Source organism: Rhododendron vialii, chromosome 10a (genome assembly GCF_030253575.1).
Source record: "Rhododendron vialii isolate Sample 1 chromosome 10a, ASM3025357v1".
In the NCBI taxonomy this organism is placed as follows: domain Eukaryota; kingdom Viridiplantae; phylum Streptophyta; class Magnoliopsida; order Ericales; family Ericaceae; genus Rhododendron; species Rhododendron vialii.
In genome coordinates, this window is record NC_080566.1 from 24,540,934 (window position 1) to 24,552,856 (window position 11,923).

General features: G+C 42.3%; 1 protein-coding gene across 1 annotated transcript; it reads right to left on the minus strand.

The window, feature by feature from the left end:
• Window positions 1–5,811: 5,811 nt before the first annotated feature.
• Window positions 5,812–8,339, minus strand: LOC131303021 (allantoinase-like; the record flags this gene model as incomplete). Its single annotated transcript, XM_058329814.1, has 5 exons — window positions 5,812–6,322; window positions 6,845–6,955; window positions 7,586–7,696; window positions 7,776–7,931; window positions 8,202–8,339. Coding segments are annotated over 5 exons (639 nt in total), but the record flags the coding sequence as incomplete, so codon positions are not given.
• Window positions 8,340–11,923: the final 3,584 nt, after the last annotated feature.

Below are 11,923 nucleotides of genomic sequence, written 5' to 3' on the forward strand. Positions count from 1 at the left end.
GGTGCCAGAGCCCCTGCAGGTGGGCGACGCGCAGGCATTAGAGGTAGGGGAGAGGGGAGTACGAGGGTCCCAGAGACGGGGAGACTTCAGCACCACCGGGGTTGCCGACGCTGAAGTGGACTATAGGCATGACGAGCTCGTCGGGCGCGCGAGAGGTGATCGACGTGCCACGTCTCCTATAGCCGGCGATGCGGTTTCCTGCTCAGGTATAAACAATATTTTCGTTTGCACTGTATATTGACCACTCCCTATTCGCATATTCTGAATCTTGGACTATTCTGCAGGTGCCGCGAGAGTGGGCTGAGCAGGCCGTGATGCTGATGGTGGGGATGCGCCACCTCTTGAAGGACTGCGCTAAAGGGAGAGTCCTTCAGACGAGACCTGCGACTGCGACTGCTTCTCCTGCTGCCGCTCAGGTATGACATGCACACATATTCCATATTTTGATTTGAGCAAAGTTACTTTCAAATATGCACAAAATGAGAAAATGTTTGTGATATGCAGGTGCAGCCACGACGTTCGGCTAGGACGCGTCCACGGGGTACCATGAGCCTTCCCGTTCCTGCCAGCACACGAGGTCGGGGTGTAGGACATGCGCCACGGGCTGCTGCAGGTGCGGGACGGTTCGAGGTTTTACCTTGGGAGGCGTCTCAGCGGAGACCAGCTCGCGTGGAGCCGGAGGAGTTGGAGGAGGAGACAGAGGAGGGGACAGAGGAGTCTTCCGAGTCACGTGTCTTAGGGACGTCGGACTCGAGTGCTGCTTCTGGCCCTTCTGACGACGATGGTGACGACGAGCCCGAGAGTTCTGAGTCCGAGGGACCGCGACAGAAGAGGATCCGACGGGTCTGAGCCTCGGGTTTTGCTTTGCTAGTTTTACCTTGTATATAGGCCTGCGTGCCATCGTAGTTGTAGATTTTGTTCGGACCTGCGTGCCCCGGTAGTTAGGATTTGGGCGCGTGTTTGCCCTAGTTCTTGTACTTCCTTCTTCACTCATTGTAAACACCATGTTCATTTATGAGAATTCGCACTTTGTTCTTTTATTCGTTCGCACTGCCGTCACAGAATTGTATTTTATGAAATATGTTCGTCTAGCTTTGAAAGAACGTAAAGAGTACGCGAATTTCGACCGATACTCTCAAAGTGAGGAATAAAACTCAACATCGACACCAAATGACCAACTTTCGAGCGATCGACCATGAAATTTAGATTTAAGGGCTTTTGATTGTAACCGAGTGCGCTGCGCGGTTGACAATGAGTGCCGTGACTCGACGGGACCGGGAGAATTATCAAAATATCTTTGACAATCGACACTTGCATTTAAAATGATGATTTTGGTACGATTGAATGACGAAAGCTTGAACTAAGGGTGCTGACACATTTTTGGGGCGCGTCAAACAGTCATTGAGACCCGTCATGGCTCGAGTGCGTCGCTTGATTCGACCAAATGCCCTAAATACAGACCCCGACATGCTCAAGGAGTGAAAACTTTGGAAAACTTACGATTTTTCACGTAACACCCTTGAATACTTGACAAAACACATGGACAGAACTGTTGTACCCCTTAGACAACTGCTGGGAATTGTCAATCTTTCAATGTTGTATGGAAGCCAAAATGAGGGAATTAGAATCTGTTGGAAAATAGCAGAACTCTTGAGCGCTCGAGAGTGGTCTCGAGCGCTCGAGAGTGGTCTCGAGCGCTTGGGACTTCACTCCCGAGCGCTCGGGTCTTCTGTCATGGACTGTCCCTTGCTGTTTCCCAATGCCACTTGTTGGCTGTCCTTTGTTGTTTTCTTCTGCTCGCACGTTTTCAATGTACCTAAATGGCTTCGTATTAGCTGCTTCCCCAGAACAGAATGGCTTCCCAAGGCTTGACTTGTGGTTTTTCCAATATTTTGCAAGTTTCCAAAGTTTGAATTTTGAAAAGATTTTGAAAATGATGAATTTGATGAGTTTCAAAGTTGGTGGGGAATTGGTGTTGTTCACTTTAAGCTTCTATAAATACCAAGCTCTTCTTTGGTAAGCCATTCACACTTCATTTCATGATTTCCCTTCAAAATCCATTCTTTCCATCACCATGCTAAACCAAGCCTCACTTCGCCCTTGGTTGGACAGTCTTGAAGGCATCGACTGGTTGAACTTCCGAGGGCATCGGCTTACTCGTACTTAGGGGTTCTGTTTCTAGTGCTAGGGCAATTACGCAAGCAGAAGATATAAACGAATGTGATGCTCTAGAGTCAAACAAGGTTTGTACGCAAGTGCTATACAATAGTAGCATACCTTGGATCACAGAGGGATCCTGCTCCTGCTCCTGCTCCTTTGTCTGTAGCGCGAAGATGCGCCCTCCAGTGCTTTGCTGTGTTCCCATGGGCTGTTACCCTTTGTTCTGCCCACTTTGTTGCTGCGATGGCCCCCAGGGTTCTGCTTCCCAAATCCGGTCTGTCCCGGTTGTTAAGCTCTCTGGTTTCCAAAGCTTCCATTCCTCTCCTTTTGAGGTTGAGGGCAGTCGCACTTAAAGTGACCCATGGCCTGACAGTTGAAGCATTGAACTGATGCCTTGTATTGGCTGACCCTCTGTGGTTCACTACGCCCGAGTGCAGCAATCTTCCAAGTTTGGTTGTTTTGAGACGGGGCGAAGGGTTTGGTAGGGTAGGGTCTGCGGTTGTTGTTGGGAGGTTGAGTTCGGATCGGTCAGCCAGTGTTGCCGGTCGCCTTCCTCCACCGGGTTTTGAAGTCATTTTCCTTGCTCTCCAGTCGAAGAGCACATTTCACAACACCGGTATAGGTGGGAAAGGCCTAAGCTACCACGGCCCTTCTAGCAGTTGTCAGCCCCCACTCAAATCTTCCCGCCTTCTTATCCTCAGTTACAACGGCAGTTTGGGCGTAACGAGATAGTTCTTCGAATTTGGCCGCGTATTGGGTAACGGTCATCGTTCCTTGTTTCAGATTTAGGAACTCTTGTTCCTTGGCCAAACGAAGGGGTGTGGGAAAGTATTTGTCAAGAAACAGAGTTTCAAACTCGGCAAACGTCATGGTGGCTATGGCATGGGTTGCCTCCATCAGATCCCACCAGCAGCGAGCTTCTCCCTTCAGCTGGTATGTGGCCAAGGCCACACGATCTCCATCTTGGGTGATCCTTAAGGTTCTGAGGATCATTTTGACCTCATTTAGCCATGTCTCGGCCACTACGGGATTGGTATCTCCGTGAAAAGTCGGAGGTCGTCGTTTATAGAACTCATTCATTGCCCGGGTTTGAGTCATAGGTCCATCGTCATGGTTTTGGTTCAAGCAGTTGGCGTTCAAGGCTGTTATGAATGCTTGCATGATCTGGGCTAGGTTGGGGTTTGCGTGAGATGGTTCTCCATTATCGTGTCCTACTCCATTGCGTCGATTCACCATCTACGAGCACAAAATTGAAAGGGGGAGTTTTAGTCTATCTAAACAATTTTCTTTTCGCAAATGGTATGTCTTTCTAGAAGTCAAACGCAATTGATTATATAGTATGCAACAGTACTCTTAAAAGCAAAGCAAGCTTTTCATAGATAAGTAGGACATTACAATCACAAACATAGAGTTCTACTATAAGGCAAGTAGACTTAAAGCAAGATTCCCTAATACAAGTTGAGACGATCCTACACGCTCTTACTACATGATCTTACGGCTTATAAAGCCTTATTCTACTCCGTGGCCACAATACTCTAGGGTGGACTGATTCCAAAGACTTCTCTCAGCCACATCTTGTAGCTCCTCTCAGCAGTGGTCTCTTCTCTAAGAAGACGCTCACGTTCCTGTGCAAGCAGCTCCTCCATAGTTAGGACGGGTGGTTCATCCAGTGGTCCTAGGTAGTACTGGGAGAGATTCAGCATCGTAGCCTCCAATTCTGGGTCAGACATGAGATAGTCAAATGGTTGCTCATAGTTCTGCACAGGTGGTGCAGGGATTTGGGTAGGTGGAATGTTCTCGGGCGTTGGGACTGGTGGGGGGCATCTCCCAAGTGATTGGAACTTCATAAAGCTCCATGTCATTCTTGGATGGGAAGGTTGGTCCAGTGTACTCTGGTGCTAGCAATGATCGGTAGTTGGCCAAGACTCATGGGGCGAAAGGTGGGCATCCTCCTTGTGGTATGTTCAACATCTATATCATTAAAAAGGATTATATATTAGACTTAACGGTAAAAAGAGTATATCGCACACTATTAGATATAAGATACAAGTTTACACATAAACAACGATCATATGCCAAAAGGAAATTCAAGTTTTTCATTACCAAATAAAACGAGTACAATATAGATGGCTTAATTAGCCTAAGTTTCCTATTGCATTCTGATTACAACAAAAGATCCAACCACAAGCTAGGCCTTCCTAACTAATCTACAAAATGTTTGGAATTTGACCGTATACGTGCCTATGTCGGTCTCGTAGGGTGGCGGTGGTACTTCATTGTAGTCTCCGGGCATGTCTATGAAGCTTGGCATGACCCACGCTGGCTCTATTTCTCCAAACTCCATTTCCTCATCGCTTTCATGATATAATGGTTCCTCCTCAGGGAACTCCTCTTCTTCGGGTTCTTCCTCGGGATCTTCCTCGGGTTCCTCCTCAACTTCCCCAGCTAGGAACTCCACTTCTACAGGAGGAGCTAATTGGACTAAGACAGGTGCTGCCTCGGCATCATTTGCCTCCTCATTTACGGGAAGTAGGATGGTGCCATGTTCTTGGTAGTGGTCATGAGTGTAGGGGAAAGCATAGGGGAAGTAAAGATCTCCCACTAGTTGGTTCATCATGGATCTTAGGGTGCTTGCAAGATGGTGAGCTTCAGCTAGTAGGTTGACTTGATAGGGACTCATGTGATTCATCTACAAGGAAGAGTTTTAAACCTCAATTAGTAACGTTTTAGACAAAGGTCTACCAATACCAAAAATGCTTTCAAGTTTCTAAGTTCCATATTTGATCCTTGATTTAAGTCATCATCCAATTGTTCGGAAATTCCCAGCTCGGTGGTACTGTCAATTTCCTACACCTTTCTTCAATCCGAAGATTGTTTTGTCAGAATTTCACCCAATTTGGGATGGTAAACTTAAACTCAATTCACGTTTGTGCAACGGTTAAGCTATCTTATGGTTCTACCCATTCTACCCATGGCCGAGGTTTTGAACCTAAAGCTCTGATACCAAGTTGTAACACCTCGAATTTTTGGGAACGTTAAAAGGATAATTTCATTGAAAAGTAAATGGAGTCTGGCTCAATATTATATCATGACCCTTAACAAAAGTACTTTTATACAACAAAACAAGGGGAAACTAGGGTTTCTATCTACTGTTCTGCTTCTTCCTCCATCCTGGCCAGCTCCTCGGCCTCAAAAGCTTCCAAGGTGTAGAGTTCACCCTGTTCGTCTATAAGATCTGACACATTCACTACAACAAAAATCACATTTTATAACTTGTGAAAAACGCTATTGAATGTCATAGATAGCGTTCCGAAGAACGCCTTATTAGGCGATGCTATGAAAAGTCAAGACTTTCAACAGCGTTCATTGCACACTATGGTATACTACCTTTTTATAGCGTTTTTTGAACGCTGTCTTTGACATACTTTTAATAGCATTTTTTGAATGCTATCTTTGATAAACTTTTAATAGCATTCATAGAATGCTATGTTTTGAATACTTTTAACAGCATTTTTTGCATGCTAAGTTTGAGATTCTTTTAATAGCATATTTATCATTGCACCACTCATTCAATATTGTTTTTTATAACATTCAACACCAATTCACTATTATTTTTTATTGCATTCAACACCAAATACATCCAACGCAAAATGATGTCAATGTAAAATAAATAATTCAACCATTAGATGAAGATTCATTACAATATAGATTGGAAAATAATTTTCCAACACAAACTACATTGAAGAGTGAGAGTAATTACACTCATTAGAAAAACACTAATGTAATCTCCCTTTCCAAAAAATGAAATCCTAAACTAGGCTGCCATATCATTCAAGTACCCCAATTCTTCACCCGCGGAGATGTTCTTTACTTGAAGATTACTTCTTTACCGAGTTTATACCGTCTTGCTCCCAAAGCCGAACACATACCTGTAAGTATAGAAATATTCAAACTAACACAATAGTAATGTAAAAACTATTAACTACAAAAACAATTATAAAGCAACACAATGCACAACACATACATATACGCACAATAATCATGAAACTGATACTAGGAGTGACATTAATTTAAATTGGTTAACTGAAGAGGCCATCTTTGTCCATTGTTGTGTACCAATTGACTGCCATTGTCTAAATCTCCAACTATAACTCCTTCCAAACTTTGAAATCAAGAACAAAAACAAAGGAAAATGAGTCTACGTTTTATGTGAGAAAACCATGAATAAGAAGAAAAGTACTAAAGAATAAGAAGAATCAATGCATAATGGAAACCTTGCTTCCCTTGCCAAACAACAATTACTCCAAGATGAAACTGTTCAAAGGAACACAATCAAACATCACAACATGATTAATGTCCTTCAAATGCCTTTACTCGTGCTCAGACTAGTTGGATCTGCCTTGTGGTCGTGAAACTTCACCACAATGCAGGTGATATTGTCCACACTGCTGGATGTGAAAGCAGTCTCCATTAACCCTCGGGTTCTTCTTCCGTTCGTGCAAGTGCTACACAGCCTCCTAGTTACAACGTGTATGATGTGTCAACAGATAATAGTGCTTAAAAAAAACCCAAAAAAATCTTGTAATAATCTATTTTTGGGAGCATAATGATTCTTTCACCATCTAAGGATTGCACTTTGGTAATCTGAGATAGCTCGATAACAATTAATCAATAAGAGTGTCACCTTCAAATCTAGGCCAACAAGTTTGGTAGGCTTGTCACTCCACCATGAAGCTAATTGTTCCAAAGTAATTCCATACTTACGGCCATAGGTCCACGTCACAGGGAGAACAAACTACAGGAAGAGAAATATAAAATTTGTCACATTCAAAGATAAAAATAACAATCCTCTGGAAATTAACCCCATTGATAAACTGAAGCCTTGGAACTATGAATCCTCAACATTAATGGTGAGTAAACTTATCAAATGTGTCATTGCACATTGAATTACAGAACATTTCAAAACTAACTTCATCATTCAGCACACACATTATCAAGGAGTATCAATCAAATGGATTTTGACATCCAGTTAACTTCTATTTGGCAGAAACATTACTGTGAACCTGTGTTATGTGGACTTCATAAGATATAAGAAGTACTGTGTCAGTCACTTGACACTTAGCTAAGGTAAAGGAATATATGCCGAGACAGTTTTAATTGAACATAGACATGATCAATAAGGATAGTTGGACACCTAGGAAGCATATTCAGTATTCAAGTTTACTGCAGAATTGTGCATAGAATTCTCCAATAATGCATGAAGTGGTGAGTCATATTTTGTAAACATAATTGATCAAAGAAAATAAAAGAAAAGTATTTTTAGTGTTCTCATGTCCTTGTAAAAAAGAATCAGATGAATCCTACACTTACACACATACAGCTATGCCACTTCCAATACTTAGAGCTGTGAACTGACTAAGCTAACCTGCAAAGAAGATATGCCACCCCATGCCTTCAAGAAGTTACCATCATCAAGGCGTTTGAGTTCTGGTACTGACGGTGAATGATCAGAGCATAGCAAGTTGATACGTCCACCCTGATATTTATAGAATCAGGTAGAATGATCCACGATGACAGAAAAACATTGGAAATTCGCATCATGAAATTAAACATACCATCAAAGCTTCCCATAGTGTTTCCTTATTTGCAGAATTCCTAATGGGCGGGGCACACTTAAAACGTGTATCTCCATCTTGGATCTCTTCAGCTGAAAAGGCTAAATAGTGGGTGCAAGTTTCAACAGTTATGCTATCGCCGTTACGTTTTGCTTCCTACATAAAAGAATGAATTGAAAAAGTGAATTTCAAACTTCCTAAAAAAGCTGACGGTAAACATTCCACTGAAAGAGAAGTTATTAGGGCTTGTCCCACATTGATTAGTTATTACCTCCCCAACTGGTATAAATCTTGTGGGGCTAGTATGGAATCAGTGTTCTTTCAATTAATTACATGTCACGTAAGAGCCACCCACAATTGGAAGTGCATATTTTTATTTTACATCACTCCATCCATATCTAAAATAAAAAAAGAACTCTGAAGTACCTTAATTAGCTCTAAGGAAGATCTAGCATCAGACAAATCAACGATGTGAAGATGAGCCCCTTCGGCAGGGCCACCAGTCCGTGTACCATTTGTTACTGTTAAAAGCTCTCTAATAGCTACCTCTTCCCTGCAGTCAAAAGAAAAAAGCGGGCAAGGTGAATATTACTGTTCATGTAAGATGAAATTTACTTAAATCATTCAAATTAGAGACACAAACATAGTCACTCTTGCATTTGAACAAATTTCTTTAAATTATAGTTCCTCCCTCCTTTAACTTCAATACCCAAAATAGGAGCCATATCCAACATCTTACGAGCTTTCTTAAAGAGTATTGAGGAATAAGGGCCCTTCTTATTTGTACGATTCACTTTATCAAAATGAGATTTGGATAAAGTATCTAATCTTTCAAACCCTTTTCCAACTAATCTAGATTTGGAATTCTTCATTGGTACAGATACATCGTTTCTCATCTCTCCCCCCACCCTGTTAAATGAGATGTTGCCCGTATTATTCTTGATTAAATTAATCTTGAACTGATCCTTCCCTTTGTTCTAATCAAAAGAAGCCTTTTTGACAAAGAGCTTCCTTTCTTCAATCTAGAGACCATTAGACTTGGATACGGCCATCTCCGCCAAGACGGTGCAATCATACCTAACAAAAGCAAAAACTCTCCCCGTAGCCTTACTCCTTTTGGCAGGAATGAAAACATCTTTGACCACTCCGAATTTGTTGAAAAAATATCAAACCCATCTCAAACTCACATCAACAGGTAGGTTATCCACAAAGAGGGTGATCATTGTATTATTTTAGGAACCAAACTCTTGAAAACCGAAACACGCTAAAAGCTCCTCCACAGAAACGCCAGAGACACGGATATATGCCACACTACCCAGCCTCAAACAGTAGTAGAAACAGAGAGTACAGAAATAAAGGAATACCTCTGACGTAGGTACCAAGCAGCGGCACACGACACCGACGGAAAAGACTCAATTCAAAGTCGACAAAGGTGACCGCTCGAAAGACCAGCAGATCTGCTCAGTGGTAAGCAAGGGAAGGGCTCGCGAAAGGCCAGCGTGGTCGCTGGGAAAGGGCAGCGATGAATGGGTCTGAGGGGAGGCACGGGAACAGAAATAAGCTAAAAGGAGAGAGGTGCGGCCGGTGAAACATGGACGACGAGAGCCGCCGAGATGAGGCGGCAGCGGCTAGGGTTAGGGCATATGGGGAAATCGCCTACGCTGACTCTCTCTCTTCTTAGGATGTTGTTTATTCACCAGGGTTGAATCCGAGCAACAACGGGGGTGCTATTTAGGGCACCAAGTAAAAAAAAAATTTGGAACGCTATTGTATCCTTTATGAACGCTATAGTATTTTAGGCGCCTGTTTTTCCTCTGCTTCCCATCAGTGAACGCTATAATTGGTTCCTTTTCATAGCATTCCTAAAAAAACGTTATTACATAATGCTATAAAAGGTCATATTTGTTGTAGTGATTATACCGGCGTCGCCACCAATATAATATGTCAGGGTCACCAAAGGTAACACCTTGAGCTACAAAAGCTCAATAGAATAACTCATACCCACTAACCCTTAACTTACGAACATAAATTCAATGATTTCCACATAGTTCATACATATTTAACAAAACAATTAGCAATGACACATCCACATTCATTATCCTAACTAATGTTTGTGTCCATTATCTTTCGAGTTTCTCCTATGCGACTCCTCGTAGACCGTGTCACCGTTTCCCACATTTCATAACCATATCAACATTTCCAAAAAAATTCATTTTTAACACACCCAACCTCGGTTCCGCCGCGCCGGTCTCCCGAGTATCCTCACAATGATTCCTCCTCATCGGGTTCCCATTGGCACACAAAATTTGCATTGGCTCCTCTCCGCGGATAACCAAGCTACACACCCAACCTCGGTTCCGCAGCACCGGTCTCCCAAATATCCTCACAATGGTTCCGCCACGTCGGGTTCCCATTGGCACACAAAACACACACCACACAATGGGCTACCACGTTCGGCCACATTGCGGTTTCCAAAACATTTCTCGTTTCCAAACACGCCCTTTTTTATTAACCACACCCTTGGTGTCATGTTTCTAACTTTCTCGATTTTCGTGTCACGTTTTCATGCAACGACTCCGCGGTCGGACTTTTCACATACGAAATCATAAATTATTCATTGTAATCTTGGAACTAAACTAGCAAGATCATCCAAATCTATATTACTAATCATGCTCAAATCACAACTTAAAGCATAACGTCACATGTACGGACGCCTTTGGAGTGAAAATCAATTATGCTTTACAACAAGACAATTAATACAAACAATTCATAATACATGCTCATAACCATCCTAAAGATCAAAATACGAATACTTCTATCAACGGTAAAATCTTATCTTTCGAAAATCATTCTTTCTTTCTTTGTGGGAAATTCAAAACAACACATGTTTATTAGAGTAAGAGTTGATTATCCCAACATGCTCATACTTCCATTAGCAAAACGAGTTTATTAACTATCATGCATTTCAACATTTTAAGCAATAGATAACCTTATATACGGAGAACCTACTTATACTTCCAACATACAGTTCTACGTTATACTTGGAGTTGGTGGACAAAGGGACTCTACATTTATTTAGAGATAACATGTATGGGACTCTACGTTATACTTTCAACATATGGTTCTATGTTATACGTTGAGTTTAGTGGACAAGGGACTCTACCTTTCTTCTTGGCGGTAGTTGACGACTACGGAAAGTTGGTTGGTGTTTGGGCGAAGTAACTCCTTACGGTTGGCTTCCGGTAGCTTCGAAAGAGAAAGGTTTTCTCTCAAAACTACTTCATGGCTAAGACTACTAGACTTTATGGATCGAAAAAGGTGTTTTAGAATGAGTTTCTTGAAGAACACAAGAAGAGCTTCAAGAACAAGAAAAAACTAGACAAAAACAAGTAAGAACACAAGCTTTCTTAGAGAGAGAAGTTGGAGGATGAAGGAGTGAGTTGAATGGTGAGTGGGGGGTGCTATTTATAGCAAAAATTTGGCTCCCTCTCCTCCCCCCTTGGCCGGCCCTCTCTCCCTCTCTTTGTCCCATGGATTTTGCTCCATTGTCATGTCATTTCAAGCCTTCAATCAATGTCATAGCCTTCCCTCACTTGTCAATCCAATTTTAGGTCAAATCCTAGGTTATCATGAAGGGTTTTTGTCTAGTCTTGTCCTAGGTTGATGTTGCTTGCAAGAAAGAACATAATCAAAGGCTAGGTTTGTACTTTGGAAGGCTAGAAATGGGTTGGCACGGTCATAAATAGCCTTAAGGCTATAAGGTAGCTTGTTGGAGTGGACAATACACAAGCACACACACACACACTCTCCATCCCCCTCTCTCTCTCGGCCTCTCCTCTCTCTCTCCCTCTCGATTTTCTCTCTCTCTCTTTGTCTCTCTCTCTCTCTAGTCCAATATGTATATATATGTACATATAACTACATATATGATTATATATGTACTTAAAGATTCTAGGAAAGTAACTTTGGTGGGCAATTTAGGTTTAGGCCTATTGATCTTAGGGTTGCATGCATGCATGGCTAGGCTTGCTTTCAAAAGAAGCAACATGATGGCTATGACTTGTCTTGTCCAAGTCATACATTCATTGGCAAGTCAAAAGTCCATTAACCAAAGGATAATAATTCCCCTAGCATTTATTATCCAATGG